Genomic DNA, 26,257 nt, shown 5'->3' on the forward strand with positions numbered 1-26,257 from the left:
GAACTCCATGATATAATGGCATAATGTCATGTGGTTGGTGCAGGTTGTTGTAGGTCTTTTGCAGAAAAATTTAAATACATGATTGTAATGACTGAATTATCAATGCGTTGCATGCATAAATCTGCCAAGCAAGACATTCACATTAAAAAGGATAGAAATCTCACACAAGGATACTGACGCACAGCTGCAGCAGAGTTTAAATGAACTGATTCATCAAACTGTCCCCGACTTCTGTCCCATGATATTGTTGCAATAAAGTGCTTTCCCGTTGAAGTTGGAGGAAGGGGCTTTGCAGGAAAGTCACTCTGTAAGGCCTACAGCCTCCTGGACATCACCAGAGCACGCAAGAGAAAAGCCATCAGTGCAGCAACTGAGGCTGCAGAGAGAGCCCCACGATGGCTGTGGATCAGGAGGGACAAGCAGTGGGCGACAGCTTCTTGGACACAGGCCGGGTTGCCTGGGTGCGGGGGTCTGAAGTTGAAAGACCCGAAACCCCCCGTGACCCCAGGTACTATCACTGAGGATGTGTCCAAGAAACTGCATCACAAGATGTATGTAGCAACCACGATTCTGTATGTGTGCATATGGGCATACAGTGTGTATACTGTATATGTGTATGTACTGGTGTCCTTTGTTTTTTATCATTAATTATAAATGTATTACATTTTTTTGTTTCTACTGTGTCTGTATGGCTAAAAAGAAACGACCCTGCACATGATTGTTTAAGAAAGAAGCTCGGCAGATGTGAATTCAGACAAAAGTTACTTTTAAAATCATGATAAACTGCACATTTCATTCGCTGACTGTAAAACACCTAATATAGGGTCCCCTTCATTACTCACATGGTTCATGAATTGATCTCCTGTCTGCATGCCGAGTGTCCCTAAGTAAAATACAGAGCCTGAAACTGCCATCCATTGCCATACCTGTGAGCGTGTATGTGTGGGTTTGTATGGATCTGACGTTAAAATGTAGTATAAGTGCAGTACATTAACCATTTCCATACAAAAATCACATCACACAGACACATCTGATGCATTTTTTTGTGCGTTGAATGTCTGAGCCCACGTGTCCAGCTCTGCCTTCAGTTTACTTGCTTCTGGTCGGTCTTCTGGTTTCTCACAAAGCATTGACGTAATGATTTGATTCTGCAAAAAAACAACAAAAATAACTGCTACTGAGATCTTTGCACCAATAAAATTAAATGTGGGAGACCATTATGACTAGCTGGCACGCTGAGGGCTAATCTATTTCTTGTGGCAAGTTAATTAGTTAGAATAACATAATTATGCTTAATAAAAATATGATAATCTACCTCTTGAGGAAAAGTCACTGAAAACTCTTCGGGGAGCTTCTGACTTCTGACATCATCCCAAATCTGGTATTCATGCAGAGATAGAAGGATGAAAGAACATGTTAGTCAGCCTGGAGGTGACTAATAAATTAAATGATGCTCTGTTGAACATTACAATTAAGTTGCATCGTATCTGTTATCAACAGTGATTTGCTTTTGCTACATAGCAGACTGAAAAGAAACCAACTACTTTACACCTACAGCTGGTTTCTTATTTGTACATATAAGACATAGGCCTATATCATTGGGTCATTTGTCAAACTTCAATGACAATACATAATGTTAGGTTCTGTTTATGAAAGACTCACCTCAACTCTTTCATGACCAGTTGCCAGTTTCCAAAGGAGTTCAAAGAATATCAACCCCAGAGCAAAGATGTCAACTTTCCGGTCATAGTTCTTCTCCTTCCTCTGTGATGGAAAATAAATACAGTACTGACAAATACTGCGTGATTTACAAAAAAACTGCGTAATAAAAAATGTTGCAATCAAGCTTTAAAATAATGTTCTGTTCGCATAAAAGTTTTAACATGTTGATGTATCCTTCTGAATTTTACAGCTCAGACAGGTGAGGCTGGCCTTCAGGAAATCCAGGGGCATAATTAAATGTGTTGGACATACAGGTAGTTTACTTGATTAAGCCCATGAGAAGAACATATTTGTCAACACAATAATGTATAAGAATGAACATTTTTTGCAGGTATAGGCCGTCTCACTTGTTCAGGAGCCATGTAAGTTGTGGTTCCTCTGTGCCCTGTTCGCTCCATCAAAGCAGAGTCATCATCATCATCTCTGGTTACCAGACCAAAATCCCCGATTTTTACTTCTCCTTCCAGTCCAAACAGGATGTTGTCAGGCTTGTCATTACAAAGCAAAAACAGACATTGAAACCATTCAATTTGGAGCTCATCATCATCCATCAGAATGGATTGTCTGTTTCTACCAACCACTGAACTAGTAATACCCCCAGACTCCCTTCACAAATCGCATAATCTGCCTGACCCTGTGTGCTGTCTCAACATGAGTGCTCTGGGCGTAAAAGCACACGATTAAGTGAGAAAGAATTTTTGTAAACTGGAGAACATATCAAATGCTCATACATCTGAAGTTACATATTTAGCTCGTCTATCTGCTTGGCCTCAGCCACACACTGCAGAGTCTGGTCTCACCTTCAGGTCTCTGTGGACGTGCTTCTTGGAGTGAATATATTCGACTCCACTAACTATTTGTTGAGCAATGCTTAGACTTTCTTCTCTCCTCGTGGAGTCTTGTGGAGACTGAGCGTTCTTCTCCTCAATCCACACTTTAAGTGTTTTGGTGTCACACAACTCCATCTGTATATAGAGGTACTTTGCAGGTGAATTGTCTGCAGACCTAGAAAAGTAAGATCAGAAAGATTATTTAATTACATTTAACCTGAAATAGCCATTAAAACGTAACATAAGTGCATGGGACTTACTGAGAAGAGCTGCAACTGTTAGATGAAATGTCCCATTGGTATCCTGAATCCTCCATCCAAAATGTGTAGTATCTGACAATATTAAGGTGGAGAAGATCCGATAATGTCCCCACCTCTCGAAGAGATTTCCTGATCCAAAAGAGGACAAGAAAATGAATCAGTATGCAGTACTTGTACAAATACTCTACATGCTATGCATACTGGAACTGTACAACAGTATACTCACTCTTCACGGCGGACAATCTTTACAGCGTAAAACCTCTCCAGCAGTTTATGTCTTACTTTGAAAACACAACCAAATGCTCCACTGCCAAGACAGTCCATAGGATCAAAGTCTGAAGTAAACCTGTGGAGATCAACATGATTGTTTAGGCAAAAACGTAAAAACTACAGAAATATGTTTTTGATTGTAAATCATTTATTGGGAGAAGATTTAAGACCATATCAAAATAAACACACTGAAAATGTTTTTCCATACCTTGACTGGGCTGATGTCTCATTCGGACGACTTCCCTTGTTCTTGTCTTCATCAACATGCTTGGAGAATAAAAAAAGTTTTAAAAGAATGAACTTCAATCTGATTAATAAGTTGTATACATTAAAAATTAGGACATACAATATGTCGCCCACTACTTCTTTAAGATGGTTTAGAAAAGGGCACACCTGACTCTTCTCCTTGGAAGAGCTCGATGAATCAGTCCATACTCCTGAGCCACTTGTATCCGTTGGCATGCTTTGAGACGACGCAAGAGACTCCCTAAGAAAAATAATAAAAAGAGGCATGAGTATTTTCAGTATTATGCTGTTCAATCTGTTTTAATACTAGGGTCAATAGGTGCCTTACAGTGAAGTTGGTGTTGACAACCTGGTTGGTGCATCATCTTCAAGTGAAATTGGACTTAAGGGCATCTACAATTCACAAAAAGTGGTTGTTACATTGACACATGTTCCAAATAAATTCTTGTACTGTTGAAGCAGATGATATGAATTATCTGTCATATTTCATCTTTGTCAAACCTTTTTTTTGTCGTGTTTAACCACAAATATAAAACCAAACTAAACAATAATGCAAAATGTCTCTTACTATACTGCTACTAGTCTGCTGCAGTCTTTAAAACATTACATTTTGAGTGTAGTTTTTTGCTTTATCTATCAAAAGATGTTTTACCTGAACTTCAGAAGGGTTTGGTGAAGTGGTCAATATCTCTGAAGCACCTGTGTTCACTGGCATGCTTTGTGATGGTGATTCAGGGGACTCCCTAGGGGAATACAATGAGAGACATTAAAGACAGCTTTGCCAGTATTTAAGTCGATGGTCTGCTCTCCTACTAATGACAATAAGTGCCTTACAATGTTGTTGATGGCATCAACAATGTAGGTGATGCACCATCTTCGGACACTGTTGATCTGATGGACACCTTCAATGCAAAGAAAAGGTGTTTGACATGTTTAACATACTTATTATTTAATGTAAAATTTTACCTGAGTGGAACTATTTCATTCAAAAGTATCCGGGGTTGTTGTTTTTTTTAACTCTTTAATGGATATACTTTAAGTATAACAAAGTACAATAATAATAATAATAATAATAATAATAATAATAATAATAAATAACATATGTAAAATAACTGTAGCTAGCTAGCTGTACCTGATAAAATGCCAAATTGAGGAGAAAATATTGAATGATATAAAGGAAGTAGAAAATATCAAATACCTTGCTGTCCCAGTCTAACTGTTCTTGAAGAGCATACCAGGCCAACTGAGCTGCATTTTGTTTGGCTTCCTTGATAGTCTTACCCTCAGCCTCAGGGTATTCCTTATTGTTGATCACTAATTTGTAGAAAAATCTGTAATGTGTATTGGAAAGAAGGAAACTGTTTAAATCATTATGTTAACATTTGAAAATTGTTTACAACTGGACTGATCGATTGAGAGTTAGCATTGAGTCTCAGTAGTATTTGTCCAGGTAACAGAGGTTCAGGTTCATACTCACCGTGGGTCATTAGGTGGACCACTTTTCTTCACTTCAATGTATGAATGGCAGAAATTTGTTTTCTGACAGTATTGGGCTACAAATCCAATGAAATCTGTTTCATTTTGCCTACGTGTGTTGCTGCGTAGCTGTGAGTCAAGACCGAGGTTCCGTATCCTGTTACTATAACAAAGAAGTTACATTTCACAATAATGAAGACATGAAATTAAATAACGCATTGCCATCGTGATTAACTCACCAGAGATCCGAAACATTTTGCTGAGTTGATGTATGACTGTAATTCTCATCTGCAGTCTTGAAAATTTAAAAAAAGTAGAATTTTGAGTAGTCATTGAGCCAACACACATAGTTTGAGTGATACTTGTCTGTCAAGATAATAAAAAACATATTTTTATTTCTCATGAATTAGTGTTTTATTTTTAAATACCTACAATACAAAGAAGAACTACAGTATAATCTTACTGGGTCAACTGAGTCCTGATGTTCATTCTCCAACAAGCAAATAATGGCATTTTTTGCTGCCTCATGCTTGGCTTCCTTCTTGGTTCTGCCCAGACCAACAGGATAGACTTTACCATCTAGGACTGCCCTCTGGATGAATCTGGAGAGGAATTGTCACATCATTAGAAAGTTGATGGGAAATGATGGCAGGGGAGCATTAAATGACATGACTACCTGCCTGGGTCGGTATGGTAAACTGTGACTGTTGGGGTCCTCTACTAGTATATTCATGCGCTCTTGTCATTTTCAATTATAATTAGGTCTGTTTCACAGGCTGAAGATTTAACATAGCACATTTATTGTCACACTACTCTTCAAAGTGTAATATGTAAGAATTTTAGTTTAAAACATCCAAAAAATTACTAAAATTGTGAAGACATAACAGTTTTGATGTTATGTCAAAGATGTCTATTTACTGTGTCACAGAGTATACAAGTTAGCATGCTAACCAGCTAACCCCTAGCTATTTTCTGCCTCAAGAGGTGACAGTCGGATAGTAAACATCACCATCACTCCCCCAAAGCTTCAAGCTGCCAGTCCGGGCAGAGTCAGCTGATAGGACCGCTAGCTGCACAGTTAACCAAGCTAACTAGCTAACAACTGCTACAGCTAGAATGGGGTACAAGGTTGACAGAAAACGTCGAAGTCTTTAAGTCCAGGTCTATTAGGCCAAAGTCCTCATAAGGCTGCTTCGTGTCGCTCTCCACTCCATTAACAGTACCATTAAAAAAAGACAACCCCGCTGACCGCTTGACATGTCGTCCCACAACCCACAGGTAGCAGAAAACTACTCACCTTTTATCATGATCAGGGCCAACAGAGCCGGGGTCCTCATAGTGCAGCTCACTGCCTGTTCTCGCAGCATAAAGCTGTAGTTCCGCAACGCAGTTTGAAGTTTCCATCATAAACTGTCGAAATGTCTGCCCAAATTACCTAAAACTGTGAGAAATTAAACGTAAAAATACTACATAATGTTTTTCTTTCTCATCTTGACTTTGCTCCCACTCCCACGTGGTCGATTTCCGCTCTGACACGGATAAGATTTGTTTTCCACGTAAAGACGTGTACCACGTGATTTGATTTCATCTGGAGAATAAAAATGGGATCTGAGCAGCGGCACTCACCTTAAAACTGCGGACGAAATATCAGAATTATGTCTTTAGGAATTAGATGTCAATGACTGCAGGTATTGTTTTGTTATAGTCTGTCCAGTGGTGTGCACACAGTGTTTCAGGGTGAGGGCAACATTTTGAAAAAGCTGGCTTCACAGGTATGAAAATACCTGGATCGCCGACCGGGCCGGCTAACTTCCGGTTTAGCGCATGCCTAACTTTAAGGGGGATAAAATAATTTAATTGTGCGGCTCTTCTAGACTTTCAAATGTTACTGGACCGAATGGCTCAAATGATGACAGTGAAACGAGTCATTTCGCGGGGGTTGTGACGCTCAAAATAATTTATCCACCGTTTTACGGACGCTTCTTTCACAATGAGTTGTTTTGTTGTTTTCTCTTACTACAACTGTTTCCGGCGCATTCGTGTCGTGACGTCATTGACGTGAAACCTGACGCCCCAGATAAAAATCAGACGACTGCCTTACCTGTGTGAAGTGGGAATTTCGGCGATTTTTAACGGGTTGACCCGTGTTTACAAAACCCGTGTAGACCCATCCTGGATAGTTTCTATTGCATGGTGGAAGATTTGACTACTTCACTTGTCGTCTAAGACCTGAAGTTTTATTCTCAGTAAGTTTTCCAACAAGGTTTTTGAATTTTACCAAATACAGATTGAATATATTGTTTTTATGGAGAACAGAGCATGGTAAATTCTACAAGTAAACAGTAACACTTTCTGCACACATTGCCTGGAGGTAAAGTACTTACTTGTCTAGCTTGATCTTTAAAGAAAATATATTTTTAAAAATGTAATTCCTATATGTTTAATACTGAATCATCATGTCTACACATGGTCGTCTTTTGGGAATCAATTACACACACACACATAGAGTACAAGCAGGTTCATGATTAAAATCTCAAACAAAGCAGATCATCAGTAGAGAATCAACTATATTGACTTACAACCTTGTTGCCAATGTTTTATTTTCCAATTCATCCTCTTCATAACAAATCAAAAGGTGTAGTGTTACATCACTTTAAACTAATTTCATCATTTCCAGCACAGTATACATTGTTTCAATACCAGCTGATAATGTAATTACTCATGATTATTTATTATAAGGGAGAAAACATTCTATTCCCAGAATATAAAACATAGCAGGTTATGTGCCTTTTCCCATCAATTATCACATACTGCATAATTAGGATTTCTCAGACACTCCCCTTAGCAATCAAGACCTTAAAGGAAGTATTATTTATATAGTATACTCTAAGTATAAATGTGACAAATGTGATAACTGATGCTCTATGGGGCTAGAACAGTGACAGTGAATTTTAGCATTGAAGATAAAATTTGGCAATGAAAACAAAACCTGTACTGAAAAAGAAACATTGGCATGGACGTTGGTTTTTAAAAAAGTTGTATTGGCACTAAAAAATAAATCAGACATTAAAAATTCATTCATTTATTTTTGTATTTTGACGTGTTTTTCAGATTTTCACGTGCAGAGGTGGAGTTAAGGGAAGTGAAGAAACTTCTTCAAAACAAACTTTATTGCCAATGTTTCCTTTTTCAGTTCAGGTTTTGACATAAGTTCCTGTCACCGCTCTAGCCCTGTACATTACCGCCTCCCTCTGCATCAAGTGCAGACCAGATCAAATCCTCCTGAATAATCCTGTCTGTCTACTGCAACCAGAGAAACTAGACTGCATAAAACACTCGTCATGTTCATTATCATCTATTGAAGTCCTGAATTACTTAAATTTTTGTCATAAATTGCCTTTGTTTTTTCAATTAATCTACCACAGTCCATGATTAAATGAAGAGTCCTTAAGCTGACAGTTGAAAGCTTCCCCATCAAAATAACAAAAATATCAGTATACTTCTAACACCAAGTCTAGTCTTGGCTTCAGTATCAATACAAGCATCAATAGGATTGATACCAAAAAAGGTTGTATCCATTTCATGCTGGATCATGCTGTGGGCACATGAACACTCTTAGTGCATGACCTCACTGCTTCTCTGCTGCTGTTCTGTGCAGTCGTCACCTCGCGACTTAAGAGAAATTCTCACATAAAACATTTTTTGTGTTTTACAGTAAAACAGTGTCTAGAGTTTTAAAATGCATGCGATTAAGTCGTCAACAGAGGAAAAAATGGCATACAAGACTTTGAAATAAATGCATAAAACATGATGGTACAGTTGACAGTTTTAATATTACAAAGTACTGGTATCAGTATCTTTGATGAAGGCTCTGTATTACTTGACATCACATCGGATTCAAATTTCACCCACCCCTTATTCTGACAGAATATAACAAAAGGTAGAGGTAGTACAGAGAAATATTCAACAGTAAAAAAAAACAAACAACAAATGTTTCTCTGCACTGTATGACAGTATCATTCATATGTCCAATAGATATTTATATCAATTTACAGTGAGTGCAATAGTCATGGTTCCTTTTGATTCAGAGACCCAGGGTTACATTCTTGTTCAAAGTAAATATAAAACATATGATCATGAACTCCATGATCTCTTGGAGAAAAAGCACATGAAAGCCAGAACTGCTAAACATGGAGTGAAAAAACAGGATGAACTTGTGAAAAGTCTAAGCTTTCCAGACGGCTTCCTGTAGTATTTTATAAAGGCTAGTGTCCTACAGTAATCTGTTTTTAAAACTATTGATCTGATGTGGCAGGAAGGTTTGGCCCTTATTCAGACAGACCTTTCGGCTGGCATAATGTCATGTGGTTGGTGCAGGTTGTTGTAGGTCTTTTGCGATTGTAATGATGTGGTTTTAATGACTGAATTATCAATGCGTTGCATGCATAAATCTGCCAAGCAAGACATTCACATTAAAAAGGATAGAAATCTCACACAAGGATACTGATGCAACAGCTGCAGTGGAGTTTAAATGAACTGATTCATCAAACTGTCCCTGACTTCTGTCCCACGATATTGTTGCAATAAAGTCTTTTGACATTTCTGTATGTGTGAATATGGGCATACAGTATGTATACAGTATATGTGTATGTACTGGTGTCCTTTAATTTATTTTTTTATCATAATTAATCATGTCAATAATATTTAATTTTTTTTGTTTTTACTGTGTCCCTCCTGTATGGCTGTACAGCTGTTCCTAATTATTTTTAAAAGCCAATAAGAATATGTAAAAAAAAAAAAAAAATAAACGACACTGCACATGATTGTTCAAGAAAGAAGCTCAACAGATGTGAATTCAGACAAAAGTTACTTTTAAAATCATGATAAACTGCACATTTCATTCGCTGACTGTAAAACACCTAATATAGGGTCCCCTTCATTACACACGTGGTTCATGAATTGATCTCCTGTCTGCATGCCGAGTGTCCCTAAGTAAAATACAGAGCCTGAAACTGCCATCCATTGCCATACCTGTGAGCATGCATGTGTGGGTTTGTATGGATCTGACGTTAAAATGTAGTGCAAGTGCAGTACGTTAACCATTTCCATACAAAAATCACATCACACAGACACATCTGATGCATTTTTTTGTGCGTTGAATGTCTGAGCCCACGTGTCCAGCTCTGCCTTCAGTTTACTTGCTTCCGGTCGGTCTTCTGGTTTCTCACAAAGCATTGACGTAATGATTTGATTCTGCAAAAAAACAACAAAAATAACTGCTACTGAGATATTTGCACCAATAAAATTAAATGTGGGCGACCATTATGACTAGCTGACACGCTGAGGGCTAATCTGTTTCTTGTGGCAAGTTAATTAGTTAGAATAACATAAATATGCTTAATAAAAATATGATAATCTACCTCTTGAGGAAAAGTCACTGAAAACTCTTCGGGGAACTTCTGACTTCTGACATCATCCCAAATCTGGTATTCATGCAGAGATAGAAGGATGAAAGAACATGTTAGTCAGCCTGGAGGTGACTAATAAATTAAATGATGCTCTGTTGAACATTACAATTAAGTTGCATCGTATCTGTTATCAACAGTGATTTGCTTTTGCTACATAGCAGACTGAAAAGAAACCAACTACTTTACACCTACAGCTGGTTTCTTATTTGTATATATAAGACATAGGCCTATTTCATTGGGTCATTTGTCAAACTTCAATGACAATACATAATGTTAGGTTCTGTTTATGAAAGACTCACCTCAACTCTTTCATGACCAGTAGCCAGTTTCCAAAGGAGTTCAAAGAATATCAACCCCAGAGCAAAGATGTCCACTTTCCGGTCATATTTCTTCTCCTTCCTCTGTGATGGAAAATAAATACAGTACTGACAAATACTGTGTGATTTTATCCTTTCATTAATCGTTTTTGGTGCTAAAATTTGCAATCAAGCTTTAAAATAATGTTCTGTTGGCATTAAAGTTTTAACATGTTGATGTGTGCCTCTGAATTTTACAGCTCAGACAGGTGAGGCTGGAATAGAAAGTTTTTTGCAGGTATAGACCGTCTCACTTGTTCAGGAGCCATGTAAGTTGTGGTTCCTCTGTGCCCTGTTCGCTCCATCAAAGCAGAGTCATCATCATCATCATCTCTGGTTACCAGACCAAAGTCCCCGATCTTTACTTCTCCATCCAGTCCAAACAGGATGTTGTCAGGCTTGTCATTGAAAAGCAAAGACAGACATTGAAACCAATAAACATGGAGCTCATCATGCCAAGGAACTTAAAAAGCTATCTGTGGTTGAAACCTATATATCCTTTCATTATCTTGTTGATCATTTCTAGGTGCAAAAAACCCCCCACATTATTCAAATGTGACACATGTTCCCTTCATTATTATTTTGTTCAATGTGATCTAAATGCCATTTCCAGGTAACATTATGTTCAAGGGTTTATTAACCTGACCGTCCAAATACTGTGGAAAGCTTCATCCATCCTACCAGGAATAACACTATTGCAAGAAATTATTGAATTCTGGCCTTAAAAGTGAGCAGATACTAAGTCAAGAAATTATTACTAGACATTAAACACCATAAATTTCACAGACATTCATAAGGAAGAAGAACAAGGTCACAACTCCAGCCAGCTCGTAATATTCATTCTACTGTTTTACCCTGTTCACTTTGCCACATACCAACTCTCCCTGTCATTCTGGTTTCAGCTACTCCCTCCTTCAATAGACTGACTCACCTGCCCTGTTCACATTTGGTATCAACATGCGTCCTGAGGGATCCAATCACAGGTGGACAGCTGTAAGTACAGGTGTGAACACCCCCAAGATGCATTGAGGACACATTTCTGATCTGATCACTTAGATCACTTTCGAAGGTGATCACATACTTTAAGCAGTGTGTATACACGTGTGTCCTGGGCCACACTAAAGGACCGCCTACTCAACTGACGTCCTCTGAGAACTAGGGGTGTCACGATTCTCCAAATCCATTTATTTTTTTTAAAGCACAGGTTGTTGCCATTTTTAGACTAGACTTTTATGCAATATAATATCTGACCTTTGTTAGCAATGTACCACACTACAGCGCACACATAGCATATCTTACACACTGTGGTCTGCAGGTTAGCTAACTAGCGGCGTCTGCTACAATGTGCTGCGTCGCGTGCATAACTTTGCGTAGCGTGCGTACTGCGTACGGGGGGGATCGTCGATCCTCTCTTTGACTTCGATGCTCGAGACCATGACGTAATTTCGATCGATTTCGAGACACCCTTACTGAGAACCCAGAAGAATAAGCCACAACAACAGGCAGAATGGATTGTCTGTTTCTACTAACAGACAATCCATTCACCCCCCCCCCCCCCCCACTCCCTTCACAAATAGCTGATTTGCCTGACCCTGTGTGCTGTCTCAACATCAGTGCTCTGCTGTAAAAGCACACGAAGCTACATCTGAAGCTACATATTTAGCTTGTCTATCTGCTTGGCCTCAGCCACACTCTGCAGAGTCTGGTCTCACCTTCAGGTCTCTGTGGACGTGCTTCTTGGAGTGAATATATTTGACTCCACTAACTATTTGTTGAGCAATGCTTAGACTTTCTTCTCTCCTCGTGGAGTCTTGTGGAGACTGAGCGTTCTTCTCATCAATCCACACTTTAAGTGTTTTGGTGTCACACAACTCCATCTGTATATAGAGGTACTTTGCAGGTGAATTGTCTACTGACCTACAAAAGTAAGATCAGAAAGATTATTTAATTACATATAACCTGAAATAACCTGTAAAACGTAACATAAGTGCATGGGACTTACTGAGAAGAGCTGCAACTGTTAGATGAAATGTCCCATTGGTATCCTGAATCCTCCATCCAAAATGTGTAGTATCTGACGATATTAGGGTGGAGAAGATCAGATAATGTCCCCACCTCTCGAAGAGATTTCCTGATCCAAAAGAGAACAAGAAAATGAATCAGTATGCAGTACTTGTACAAATACTGTACACGCTATGCATACTGGAACTGTACAACAGTATACTCACTCTTCGCGGCGGACAATCTTTACAGCGTAAAACCTCTCCAGCAGTTTATGTCTTACTTTGAAAACACAACCAAATGCTCCACTGCCAAGACAGTCCATAGGATCAAAGTCTGAAGTAAACCTGTGGAGATCAACATGATTGTTTAGGCAAAAACATAAAAGCTACAGAAATATGTTTTTGATTGTAAATCATTTGTTGGGAGAAGATTTAAGACCACATCAATATAAACACACTGAAAATGTTTTTCCATACCTTGATGGGGCTGATGTCTCATTCGGACGACTTCTCTTGTTCTTGTCTTCATCAACATGCTTGGAGAATAAATAAAGATTTAAAAGAATGAACCTCGCTCTGATTAATAAGTTGTATACTTTAAAAAAATTAGGACATACAATATGTTGCCCACCACTTCAACACGACACTACTACTATTCTGTTGCTCTGTCCACATACAGAGTCAGCAGAATATAAGACGTGGGCTTTTGTTTTAACTTTCACAGTTCTTTAAGATGGTTTAGAAAAGAGCAGACCTGGCTCTTCTCCCTGGAAGAGCTTGATGAATCAGTGAATACTCCTGAGCCACTTGTATCCGTTGGCATGCTTTGAGATGACGAAAGAGACTCCCTAAGAGAAAGTAAAAAGAGGCCTGAGTGTTTTCAGTATTAAGCTGTTCAATCTGTTTTAATACTAGGGTCAATAGGTGCCTTACAGTGAAGTTGGTGTTGACAACCTGGTTGGTGCATCATCTTCAGGTACAATTGGACTTAAGGGAAACTACAATTCACAAAAAAGTGGTTGTTACATTGACACATGTTCAAAATAAAATTCTTGTACTGTTGCGGCAGATAATATGAATTATTTGTCATATTTCATCTTTGTCAAACCTTTTTTTTGTCGTGTTTAACCACAAATATAAAACCAAACTAAACAATAATGCAAAATTTCTCTTACTATACTGCTACTAGTCTGCTGTAGTCTTTAAAACATTACATTTTGAGTGTAGTTTTTTGCTTTATCTATCAAAAGATGTTTTACCTGAACTTCAGAAGGGTTTGGTGAAGTGGTCAATATCTCCGCAGCCCCTGTGTTCACTGGCATGTCTTGTGATGGTGATTCAGGGGACTCCCTAGGGGAACAAAATGACAGACATGACGACAGCTTTGCCAGTATTTAAGTCGATGGTCTGCTCTCCTACTAATGACAATAAGTGCCTTACAATGTTGTTGATGGCATCGACAATGTAGGTGATGCACCATCTTCGGACACTGTTGATCTGATGGACACCTTCAATGCAAAGAAAAGGTGTTTGAGATGTTAGAAAAACATATTATATTATTCACTGCAGTGGAACTGTTTCATTCAAAAGTATCCGGGGTTGTTCTTTTGTTTTTTTTAATTCTTTAAATGATGCAACTTGAAATATAACAAAGTAAAATGATAATGATTATAATGATAATCATAATAGTGATAATAATAAAAAGAACATATGTAAAATAACTGTAGCTAGCAAGCTGTACCTGATAAAATGCCAAATTGAGGAGAAAATATTGAATGATATAAAGGAAGTAGAAAATATCAAATACCTTGCTGTCCCAGTCTGACTGTTCTTGAAGAGCATACCAGGCCAACTGAGCTGCATTTTGTTTGGCTTCCTTGACAGTCTTACCCTCAGCCTCAGGGTATTCCTTATTGTTGATCACTAATTTGTAGAAAAATCTGTGTTGAAATAGAGTAGTTTAGATCATTGCATTAATGTTTTAATATTGTGTATAACTTAACATCAATCAAGAGTTAGCATAGAGTCTCTGTAGTGTTTATTGAGGTCACAGAGGTTCAGGTTCATACTCACTGAGGGTTGGTTTGTGGACCACATCTCTTCACTTCAATGTATGAATGGTAGCAATTTGTTTTCTGACAGTAGTGGTCTACAAGTCCGATGAAATTTGTTCCTCTTTGCCTACGTCTGTTGCTGCGTAGCTGTGAGTTAAGACCAAGGTTTCTTATCCTGTTACTGTAACAAAGAAGTTACATTTCACAATAATGAAGACGTGAACATTAAATAATGCATTGCCATTTTGATTAACTCACCAGAGATCAGAAACATTTTGTTGAGTTGATGTTTGACTGTAATTCTCATCTGCAGTCTTGAATATTGAAAAAAAGGATAATTTTGAGATGGTTCACACAGTGGACTGTGGCCTGCTGAATATGCAATGCATGCAACAGTATGCAATGACTATGATTAGGCCAGAAGAAACTGGTGTGTATTACTTACCTCTGTAGTTTTACTGCTACACATCATATCGTATACAAGCTTGGCTGCTTCCACTTTAGCTTCCTTCTTTGTTTTCCCACTGACAGCTGGATACACCTCATCACCAACCACGAAGCTACACCAACTAAAATCATGAAAACCTTCATTTAATGTTCATGTATTTATAAATTGGGACAAATAACTGAGAATTTAGATGCAGTTAGGAGACTTACAAAGTTGCATTATTTGGTCCAAGTCTTGTTGACTCCACAGGCCTTATAGTCACCTTGTTCTTCATACCATATTCATTGAGCCAACACACATAGTTTATTTGAGTGATACTTGTCTGTCAAGAAAATAAAAAAATATCTTTATTTCTCATGAATTAGTGTTTTATTTTTAAATACCTACAATCCAAAGAAGAACTACAATATAATCTTACTGGGTCAACTGAGTCCTGATGTTCATTCTCCAACAAGCAAATAATGGCATTTTTTGCTGCTTCACGCTTGGCTTCCTTCTTGGTTCTGCCTCGACCAACAGGATAGACTTTACCATCTAGGACTGCCCTCTGGATGAATCTGTAGAGGAATTGTCACATCATCAGAAAGTTGATGGGAAATGATGGCGGGGGAGCATTAAATGACATGACTACCTGCCTGGGTCGGTATGGTAAACTGTGACTGTTGGGGTCCTCTACTAGTATATTCATGCGCTCTTGTCATTTTCAATTATAATTAGGTCTGTTTCACAGGCTGAAGATTTAACATAGCACATTTATTGTCACACTACTCTTCAAAGTGTAATATGTAAGAATTTTAGTTTAAAACATCCAAAAAATTACTAAAATTGTGAAGACATAACAGTTTTGATGTTATGTCAAAGATGTCTCTTTATTTTGTTACAGAGCTACCTATTTAAGTTAGCATGCTAACCAGCTAGCCCCTAGCTATTTTCTGCCTCAAGAGGTGACCGTTGGATAGTAAACATCACCATCACTCCCCCAAAGCTTCAGCTGCCAGTCAGCCTATCAGCTGCCGGCAGAGTCAGCTGATAGGACCGCTAGCTGCACAGTTAACCAAGCTAACTAGCTAACAACTGCTACAGCTAGTGGTTCCTCTGGTGATATTCTGCCCCCTATTTGTTTGGAGTAATTTGACAGGTGGCCAAGTCTTACATATTGCACCTTTAAGTAGACTACATGTTTGAGGTGGTCTTAGGAGATTCTTGTCATCAGATATTTATATACTGTTCCTCTTGCCTATCATATTTACCATACGAGAATTAACTATTTACTTCACATATAAATGTTTTACAGACAACAGAGCATAACTCAGTGTTGATTATGATTAAAAGGGTACATCTATGCTCTTTTTTTTATAATCTAGATGCACTGTTATGTAAATTATATTGTTCAGTTTCTCATTTTCTGGAGCTGTGGTGGTCCACCTCTCCTGAATGAATGTAAAGGAAACACTGTGATTGATCCAGAGCTAGCAAACAGGTATTTTCTTTAAGCCATGTTATCTACTGCAATTAAAAGGTGCATTAAGTAAGAATTTTAGTTGAAAACATAAAAAGAAAATTAACTACAATTAACAACAGAACGTGAAGAAATAATAGCTTTGACATTATGAGGTCTATGTATAATGTAGCAGAGATATCTACTGAAGTTAGTATGCAAACCAGCTAGCCCCGACCCATACTGCTCCTAGCTCCTGCGCTAGTATTGTAAACACCAACACATACGAATAATCACCCCTACCCCCCATAATGGGGTACAAGGGTAACAGAAAACGTCTAAGTCTTTAGTTCCGGGTCTATGAGGCCAACGTCCTCATAAGGCTGCTCAGTGTCGCTCCCCACTCCATTTACAGTACCATTAAAAAACAGACAACTCCCCTGACAGCTTGACATGTCCGCCTACAACCCACAAGAAAACTACTCACCTTATATCGAGGCCAGGGCCAACAGAGCCGAGGTCCTCATACTGCAGCTCACTGCGTGTTCTAAATGCATAAAACTGCAGTTCAGCGACGCAGTTTGAAGTTTCCATCATAAACTGTCGAAATTTGTGCCCAAATAACTTAAAACTGTGAGAAATTAAACTTCAAAACACTAGATAATGTTTTTGCTTTCTCATCTTGATTTTGCTCCCACTCGTGGTCCATTTCCGTCCTGTTTCCACTCTGACACGGATAAGTTTCGATTTCTCCGTCTGCGTCATTCACGTTACATCCAGTGGCGCTCACATAAAGTCTCAGGGTGGAGGGCGACATTTTAATAAAGGGGCACCTCCAAAATGTTTTAAATTAGGGTTCATTTTTTTGTCAAAGTTCAAACCAGATTTGCTATGGCTGGCTGTGGGATGGGCACAAGTCATTCAATTTGTTTCCAGAAGAAGTCAGTTCTCAGGACCTTAAACGTATTAAATTTTTCTACATTTCCTTTCAGATTTCAGATATTTCAAAAATATCCTGACTTCTGTAATCCATTGCAGTAGTCAGTGCAGTGACTGCAGACTCCTGGGAACAGAGAGTCAAAGCTTATATTCTGGTTCTGGTGTCTTTACCCCACTACACTGCCAGCACCTACAGAGCACACGCACACTTGCATTTGTTAACTTCTATACTGCAAATGCAGCCACCTAATATCATCCATTGGATCCATTCATATACTCTTAGCAACACAGTAATGTTCTTTAACATATTTTTAAATCTGTAAGTCCACTTTACTTCTGGACTAACAGATCTTACGCTTTAAGGCTAAACAATTTATCACTGGAGATGGTTGGAGTTGAGGCACCTTGGATAAATTCAGATGAAACAGTGGTGGATTTAACTGCTTCTCTTGCTGTCTTAGAGCGTAAACTTTATTAAGGTTTCCAGCAAGGTTTCTGAAGCAGTCATACTTTCAAGTCAATGGCAGTTTGAACATATCGTTTTCATAGAGAACAGAGCATGGTCAATTCTTAAACAGTAAAACATTTTGCACACATTGCTTGGAGGTAAAGTACTAACTTGTTCAGCTTGATCTTGAAAGAAAATACTCCCTATGTCACAAGTGCTGAATCTCCATATCTGAACATGGCCATCTTTTGGGAATCAATAACAGAATCATAAAGCACAAGCATGTGGCTCCTGAAGGTGACTTGATTTAAATGTAAAACAAAGCAGATCATTAATAGAGGACTCCATGTCATCCAGTGCCAACAAAAATGTACAAATTGTACAAAATAAAACAGTATGACTATAACGCCCTGGTTGCCCATGTTTTATTTTCCGATTCATCCCATTAATTACAAAGCAAAAGGTGCAATGTGACATCATTTTAAACTCATTTGACCATTTCCAGCACGGACTACAGTACAACCCCAATTCAAAAAAAGTTGGGTCGGTGTGCAAAATACAAACTGAATGCAATCTCTGTGAACAAACAGTTTTCAGAAGTGTTTCTGTGCCAATGTAGTAATATTTTTTATACAATCATGTGTTTCACAAATTGGTGAGCCTTGCCCCATCCTTGTTTGTGAACGTGTGAGCTTTTCGAGGATGCCCCTTTCATACCCAATCATGATACTAACACCTGTTAGTATCATGATTGTTGTAACGTGTTTGACACGTGTTGCTGTCATCAAATTCAGAATAAGCAGATATTTACAAAAATCTATGATGTTGGTAAAGTAAAACAGATTGACTATATAAATTCAGTCAATGTCAAGAATAAAAGATTCTGTTTTGTTTTACACAGTGTCCCAACATTTTTAGAATCAGGGTTACAATTTCAATACCAGTTGTCAAAGTAATTACTGAGGACATGATGATTTGTTAAGAAGGGAATGACACTGCTTTCCCTGATTATAAAATGCACATGGTTGTGTGTCCTTTCCCATCGATACCACAAAATTATAATACATTTTGTCACATCAGTTCATGAAGTGTTAATAAAAGTCGCTCCCCTTGGAACCAAAGGTATGATGGGATATGATAAACATGACAAACATGCCTGTGATGTGATTCTATTAATCAGACACTCTTGCTGTCGCGTGGCATATTTTTAAGCGCAAGTGCACGAGTGCACTCTTCCAAGTCCATCTTTAGTTTACTTGCTTCAGGTCGCTCCTCTGGCTTCGCACACAGCATTGACTTTATAATTTGGTTCTGCAACAAAGAAGAACAAAAAGAACAGCAATTGTGATCTCCTTATCAATAAATGCTGCCAGTGTGTTCAAGGCTCCATTAGACTGTATTTCGCTGAAGCTGACTTTACTTGAGCAACCCTAACAAAGTCTTTTGTCCAAACTTTTGACCTTTTGATTACTTTATATACACACACATACACGTCTCATCATCTAAGATTCACAGATGAACAGTTATAACATTGCAAACCCTAATATGTCCTTTTCATGTGTTTTACGTAAAAGAAAGACTGCTGGTGTACCTCGAGGGGGAAATGTTGCAAAAATCCTTGAGGAGGTTTCTGGTTTCTGACATCATCCCAAATCTGTAATTCGTGCAGTGATTAAATGGAAGAAGAACATGTAATTGGCATGATGCAAATTGATAAGCGGTCCAATAGGCCTTTGTCACATGTTTGGACATGTCACAGTAGGAAAAACACAAGAGTAAATAATAATATCTTTAATAAACCACAACAAGTTAAAATGTCTTGTTTTCTTGAAATTCGAATCAATCAACTATCTAGTACTTTGCTTATCTTTGAAAAAAACAAAAATACTTCTCAGTACACAGTTAAAACTGACATATACAGCATGATCTCTGAACAACTCACCACTTTCCTTTCATGGCCGGTAGAGAGGTTCCAAAGGAGTTCAAAATAAATCAACCCTGAAGCAAATATGTCCACTTTTCTGTCATAAGTGTACCTGCTCCTCTGTCATAAAACAGAAACACAATGTTTACAAAAGGCACTTTAAATCTACAGCACCATTTATTTAATAATGCTGAAGAACATTCAGTTCATCTTACCTGCTCAGGAGCCATGTAAGAGGGGGTTCCCTTGTACACCGTTCTCTCCATCAGGTTCTCAGCATCGTCGTCATTCTCAGCAGTGACCAGGCCAAAGTCTCCAATCTTCACCTCCCCATCTTGACCGAACATGATGTTGGCAGGCTAACCATGGGAAAGAAATAAACAACTTTCGATGGGACCATACCGGCCACAACACACAACATGTGCATCTTCAACAGGTGTGTCCCCGGGGGAAATTACTCAAACCATAATCGCCCATATTCGAACTCTGCCTTCATTATGATCTTAACTACACACCGTGATAAATTATAAATTGATTCACTTCATCTCACCTTCAGGTCTCTGTGGATGAGATTCTTGGAGTGAATGTACTCGACTCCTCTGACTATTTGCTGAGCAATAGTTAGACTTTCTTCTCTTCTCTTGGAGTCTCGCAGCGATTTCTTCACATTCTGACAATTCTTCTCATCAATCCACACTCTGAGTGTTCTGGTGTCACACAACTCCATCTGAATATAGAGGTACTTTACCGTAGAATCACCGGTCGACCTTGAGGAGTCGAAACAGAAAAACGTCAACGTGACATACCTTTATGTTTAACAAAAAAAGTACAGTTAAGGATTTTAAGAAGTGGATGGTACTTACTGTGAACTGCTGTAACCGTCAGATGAACTGTCCTGTTGGTATTCTGAATCCTCCAACCAACATGTGAAGTATCGGACAATATTGCAGTGATGAAGGTCTGACAATGCCGCCACCTCTCGTAGAGCTTTTCTGATCCAGAGCAGAACAAGAACATGGCTCAGTTAAGAATCTTTCAACTCATTTTGCACTGCATCTAAAACTGGTTAAAAAAAACACACATACAAAAGAATGATGCACTTCTCATTTAAAGGCATACAATGCAGGATTTGTCAGTTGCTGTTTGTAAACACATCATTCGAATTTGGCCTCTCCTCCCCAGCTCAATGGTCAAGACAAGCTTGAGGTGTTCTTTAGAAGTTGCTGTATGTTCAGCTCTCAGTACTTTTGCATCTTCTAACTGAATCTCCGTGGTTTGAAGTTTAGTTTCTCTCTCATATTCTTTCAGATATCTGCTGTTTCAGGAGTCGTGTTAAGTTCCTGCTGGTGAAATCCCAACATTTCCTGATTTTGCTGCTTCATGATAAAAGCTTTTAAGTAACTAAATAACAGGTGACTTTTCTTGGGAATAATTTCTAGGAAATTAAACATGGTTATCACCAAATTACGTTAGGTTAGTAAGCTTTGATAATACTGCAGGGAGGGCGAGTATTGAGAGCAGCTCCCTTGATGACACACGTTCAAGTGGGAAGTCCTTAAGGGAAATGCAACTTTCTGCCATGCTAAGGTGCCTAAACAAACTGAGTCAAGAAGAACCAGCATCCATGTGTACAGAGAAGCCCCAAGATCGAAACCAGCTGTAGTCAAGCAAGCTAGAGAGTGAATGAAGACTGGAAGCGACATTGTTTTTTTAAGAGTCCAGACCTTATGCTGTTATTGGCTGGTGGCTACACAACGTTGTCTAAAGGTTAACACCTGGAAGGATCCTGAACACAGAAAAATACTAAAAAAATACAGTTAGGAGGACAGTGTCTCTGTGGACAAAGACACCTCCACACACAAGTGATGATTGAGAGAGATTATTTTTGCACGAGTCTAAGATACATTACTTTTAGGAAAATCCTGCACAGTATACCTTTAAAAAAGGAAACAAAATGAAACATCATTCATACTTGACTTACTCTTTGCAGCGGACAATCTTTACAGCAAAATACTTATGCAGCAGTTTTTGTTTTGCCTTGTAAACATGACCAAAGGCTCCTTTGCCGAGGCTCGCAATGGAGTCAAATTCAGAATTAAACCTGTTGAGATTAAAACAAGTACTGCTGAGACACAACGGTGAGTATGCATGTACGGTTTTCTATGAATACACAACTGTCTTCTTAATTGTATATATATGTATATATTAATACCAAAAACATGCCTACAGCAGTGCGAAAAATCATGATTATATTTGTAATTCAATGTTTTCATTTTCCATACCTTGAGATTTGAGACTTGGTTGTTGTTTTCTCATGTTGAGTGTTTCCTGTATTCTTGTTATTGAAATTGATTATATCCTTAAAGAATAGAATAAAGTCATGATATAGAGATTAAAATTTTGAACAAAAACCAACAATTTTAACTTGCATGATTAATATCTTCTTACTACCTCTTTGCTCTTGCAGGCATTTGGGAAATTTGCAGCAATTCTAACAAGACAAGAAAAATTACAATCAGCAACAACATCAGGTGAAATATGTATGTCCTGTAGCTTCACAGTGGGTTTCAAAATATGGCTTACCTTATTTTGGGCTTCACATCAGGAGTCTGGATCTTTGTAATGGGAAGTCGGAAAATACAGCCAATTATATTGAAGCAGACATACAATTAAAATTAGAAATAGTAATACATTTGCTTAATTGTTTTCTCTCACTGAATACATGTAGCACAGTCGCTTTCCGGCATTTAAGTAACAGTTAAGTTAAACATCTATCACCAATAATGCAAATTAAAGCAATATAAGTTCATATAAGTGCTGCAGTTGACTGAGCTTTGCAGACTGATGAACTATAAGCGTTTTTGAGGAATACAAAGGAAATAACAGACCTCATCCTTAGGAGGATTTGATGAATCGGTGAAAATGACTGAGTCACTTGAAGCCGTTGGCACACTTTTTGGTGTTGTGTCGCAGGACTCCCTTGGAGAATACAGTGAAACACATTAGTCGAATATTCTCAACATCAAACTGTACTATCTGTTGTAGTCCTCGGTCAGCGTCTTACAGTGTGCTTGGTGGCGAGGGAAGCCCAGGTGACCCAGAATCACCAGATACACCTGACAAGAAAGGTGCCTGAAAGCACAAAGGCATGTCCAGCTGTTACATAGTAACACGTTTTGAGGTAACTGATGCTCTCTGACATGGGGTGCAATGTGATAATTAATCATTCTCATGTTTTATGATGATGAACCACAGATGCTCAAAAAACCTTGTGGTGCCACAGCTTCCACTTATATAAATGACTAGTATAAACACAGGGACGCATCAACATTGTGACATACAGCTTCACATCGGAGTGGCCAGTTTGTCTGATTATCTACACCACATATTTGGAAGCAAAATCAAGGTGAATACTGTACACCCTAAATGTCATTATGAGCAACCACTGTAAATGTGTTTGCACACACAACCGTTGTATGTTTGGAATTCAAATGACATTTAAAATAGAAAGAGTGGGTAGTAACTTCAATGTTCATCTTGTTTTTAACCTCAGAAGGAATGGGTTAAATGATATTGAGAACTCATTTTAAACTTGTTGTGAAGCTTGAGCTGTTGTTTGATATGGTGTTCTAGAAAAGTAAAAAAAAAAAAAAATAGGAATAACACTGGGCTTGCATGTTTGATAGTGAGGAGGTGTAAAGGAAGGTAAGAGGTGGTGGAACTGATGCTCAAGTAAAAGGCTCAGCAAACATGCAATGAACCTGTTAACAAACTTCTACTGTAGATTAAAAATAATAACATCATAATAAAATAGCGGGAAATATAGTTTACCTTGCTGTCCGAGCCTGATTGTTCTTGAAGGGCAGTCCAGGCCAGCTGAGCTGCATTTTGTTTAGCTTCCTTGGCACTCCTACCCTCACCCACGGCACATTCCTTATTGTTGATCATTAATTTGTAGAAAAATCTGCGTAGCCAGGGAGGAAATATTTAGATCATTGTGTTAAGATACCTCTCTCATATCTATCGAGAGTGTTCATACAGTGTATGTAGTTTCTACTCAGGTTACAGTCAGTCATACTCACTGAGGGTTGTGAGGTGGCCCGCATCTTTTCTCTAAGATGTAGTCATAGGAGAGCCTTGCTCTCTGACAGAACTCGTTGACGAGTCCTATGAAATTTTTCTCTGTAAAAGCTTCTCCTTTAGGTGTCACACTCAAGTTCTTTGTCCTATCACTGTAACACCAAGACAAATCAGATTATAAACCTTTAATAATCAAACAGACAATCACAACGATAACAAGTAAACAATGTGTTGCCACTATTTGTGCTCACCAGATATCTGACAGACTTTGATTCAATTCCTCCTTTTGTTGGATTGATGCAGCACTGTGTTTCTCCTCTCTATGCTTGAAAACAAAAACAGCATGATTTAGTGATTGAACATGCCCACAGTTGATACATTTACATTAACATTCATGGTGATGTTACAGTCAGCGACAAGCATGCCAATTCCTTCCTTCCCTCTGACTTGAATTAAGCCATAAGAAACTAGTGTGTATTACTACTTACCTCTGCAATTTTTATTCACACATGCAGTAAGTCAAGAAAGCAGTATAATAATCTTACAGAGTTAACAGGTTCCTCCGATAACCCTGTCAGGGCATTTTTAGCTGCGTTCTGTCTGGCTTCCTTCTTGTTCTTCCCCACACCATGAGGATACGCTTTACCATTCAAGACCGCTCTTAGGGTAAATCTGAGAGGAAATGATAAAACTCTTTCAGGCAAGATGAACAAAGAATGTGTTGTGATGTAGGATTCACAACAAAGACATGAATCTGCACACTTGATGAACATCCACAAAGGTGAAGTCATTAACTGGACAGTGTTGGACTCCCATTCGTCCCTCATCAGGAAACTAAACGTGTCATACTAACTGTCCCTTGGTTGGTTGGTTTGTCAGCAGGATTACACAAAAACTACTTAACAGATTTTCACGAAACTTGGTTGGAGGATGAGTCTCAGCCCAGAACAGACCACATTAACTTTTGGTGTGGATCCAGATAAAAGGGCAGATCGAGAAATGTTTTTCTCACTTTCGTCATTTTTGTGAATTTCTCAAGGAATAATGCTTGGATCTTGATGAAAAAAATCAGTTATAATAAGGTGGCTGGTATCTATTTGTGAGTACAATTTGATGTGGATCTAGCAGATTTAAATCTGTTGTATTTGATATCAGATAAGGCTCAACTGAATTAAAGGGGACTGTTTGGCCTTGGCAGAGGTATACGCTCTACTGACTGCCATTCTAGTTGTATTATGTGAACAATAATGAGATGTGTGTATTACTATTATACGTTCACATAAGCACTATAGAGTTGGTAATCTTTGTTTGTACTAATATTAGTACTATTCTTTCAATATCTAACTCAATGCAACAGACTGTTCAACCAATGCTTAAGTAATATTTTGAAGTTTAGCACCCATGCATCTACTACAGCCTCTTCTGAAGTGGTGCTACACCCATAACATTTTACTTAAACAGTTTCCTACTGTTTTATTTTTTCCACAGGGGTTTTCTATAAATGCAGAAAACAATAAATGATATATGCAATCAATTTTGAGGGTATATAATGTCAACTCCTGACAACACTGTCCCTGCGGACACTGAATGGCCTGATGCAACATAATGAATACACCCATTTCCTATTTTCTTCCACGAGCATAAGCCATGGGAATGTCCCATCCTCCCGTTCAACATGGGTCTGTCCCGGATATCTTCAAATACCACATTCTCCTATAACTTCACATGACATAAACCGGAGCAGAGAATTCATGCAACTCACGTTTTAATGTGATCCGGGCCAACAGATCCAACGTCCTCAAAGCACAGCAGCGACCGTGTTCTCTGTGCATACTCGTTCAGTTTAGCCACGTAGTTTTCCGTTTCCATTTCAAATTAGCCAAACGTCAGGATGTCAACCTAAATTACATACAAAATAAGCTAACATAGTGCAAGTTTAAGGATAGCGCATCTTTTTCTGTTTCCAGCTCGACTCTGCTGCGCCGACTTTAGCTTCAGCCTTACTGCCCGAGTAAGTTTCGTTTTCTGGGTAAACGTCACACAACATGGCAGCCTACATGGGAGCTACATGGCGAAATATCCAAACTGTTTGAGTTAATATCAGCCAAGCGGGATAATTCACCGCGGTTAAGATACAACACTGGGTAAGGTTAATGTACAAAGTGTTAAAACAGTGTTTAAAAAGTGACGTATTTGTTTTAGCTAGCAGCTGAGCTAAGTGTTCATGTAACTTACTCTGCCAGTAACTATCTTGACGGATATTTATATTTTACCCAACGTCTCCTTCAAGTGTTG

At 38.4% G+C, this 26,257-nt stretch overlaps 2 protein-coding genes across 2 annotated transcripts; both read right to left on the minus strand.

Moving 5' to 3' along the window:
- Nucleotides 1-745: 745 nt before the first annotated feature.
- On the minus strand, nt 746-6,620 carry LOC311270133 (interferon-induced, double-stranded RNA-activated protein kinase-like). The gene is made up of 18 exons (XM_084374844.1): nt 6,431-6,620; nt 6,102-6,245; nt 5,268-5,406; nt 5,044-5,099; nt 4,806-4,967; nt 4,527-4,659; nt 4,163-4,230; nt 3,981-4,071; nt 3,657-3,721; nt 3,476-3,569; nt 3,291-3,349; nt 3,039-3,158; nt 2,813-2,941; nt 2,523-2,727; nt 2,070-2,210; nt 1,663-1,764; nt 1,316-1,378; nt 746-1,148 (listed from the first exon to the last, which is right to left on the minus strand). The coding sequence occupies exons 2-18, from the start codon at nt 6,209-6,211 to the stop codon at nt 1,017-1,019; spliced, it is 1,869 nt and encodes a 622-aa protein (XP_084230970.1). The 5' UTR covers nt 6,212-6,245; nt 6,431-6,620; the 3' UTR covers nt 746-1,016.
- Nucleotides 6,621-8,618: 1,998 nt separating this feature from the next.
- Nucleotides 8,619-26,184, minus strand: LOC311270211 (uncharacterized protein). Its single transcript, XM_084374955.1, has 37 exons — nt 25,725-26,184; nt 24,508-24,634; nt 24,214-24,287; nt 23,965-24,114; nt 23,714-23,846; nt 22,947-23,014; nt 22,771-22,861; nt 22,466-22,497; nt 22,334-22,373; nt 22,165-22,241; nt 21,864-21,983; nt 20,746-20,874; nt 20,433-20,649; nt 20,098-20,241; nt 19,901-20,002; nt 19,550-19,612; nt 19,141-19,269; nt 17,690-17,700; nt 17,059-17,217; nt 15,552-15,690; nt 15,343-15,455; nt 15,131-15,254; nt 14,944-14,999; nt 14,705-14,866; nt 14,439-14,571; nt 14,072-14,139; nt 13,891-13,981; nt 13,565-13,629; nt 13,386-13,479; nt 13,109-13,167; nt 12,857-12,976; nt 12,631-12,759; nt 12,341-12,545; nt 10,883-11,026; nt 10,572-10,673; nt 10,225-10,287; nt 8,619-10,057 (listed from the first exon to the last, which is right to left on the minus strand). Exons 1-37 carry the CDS (start codon nt 25,829-25,831, stop codon nt 9,926-9,928), a joined length of 3,972 nt encoding a protein of 1,323 aa, XP_084231081.1. The 5' UTR covers nt 25,832-26,184; the 3' UTR covers nt 8,619-9,925.
- Between the last annotated feature and the right edge of the window lie 73 nt (nt 26,185-26,257).

The sequence above is a fragment of the Pagrus pagrus genome (assembly GCF_965226575.1).
Source record: "Pagrus pagrus genome assembly, chromosome: 15".
NCBI classification, from domain to species: domain Eukaryota; kingdom Metazoa; phylum Chordata; class Actinopteri; order Spariformes; family Sparidae; genus Pagrus; species Pagrus pagrus.

Bases quoted from the DNA above. Each gene is read 5' to 3' on its own strand.
- LOC311270133 (XM_084374844.1), bottom strand. From the start codon at position 6,211: ATGATGGAAACTTCAAACTGCGTTGCGGAACTACAGCTTTATGCTGCG. The intron at 3,350-3,475 runs GTGTGCCCTTTT...TTATTCTCCAAG, and splicing joins CTTCCAAGGAGAAGAGTCAG to CATGTTGATGAAGACAAGAA. The intron at 2,728-2,812 runs GTAAGTCCCATG...TTACTTTTCTAG, and splicing joins AACAGTTGCAGCTCTTCTCA to GTCTGCAGACAATTCACCTG.
- LOC311270211 (XM_084374955.1), bottom strand. From the start codon at position 25,831: ATGGAAACGGAAAACTACGTGGCTAAACTGAACGAGTATGCACAGAGA. The intron at 20,242-20,432 runs GTGAGATGAAGT...TCCCATGGTTAG, and splicing joins TCATCCACAGAGACCTGAAG to CCTGCCAACATCATGTTCGG. The intron at 12,977-13,108 runs GTATGGAAAAAC...TGATCTCCACAG, and splicing joins GAGACATCAGCCCCATCAAG to GTTTACTTCAGACTTTGATC.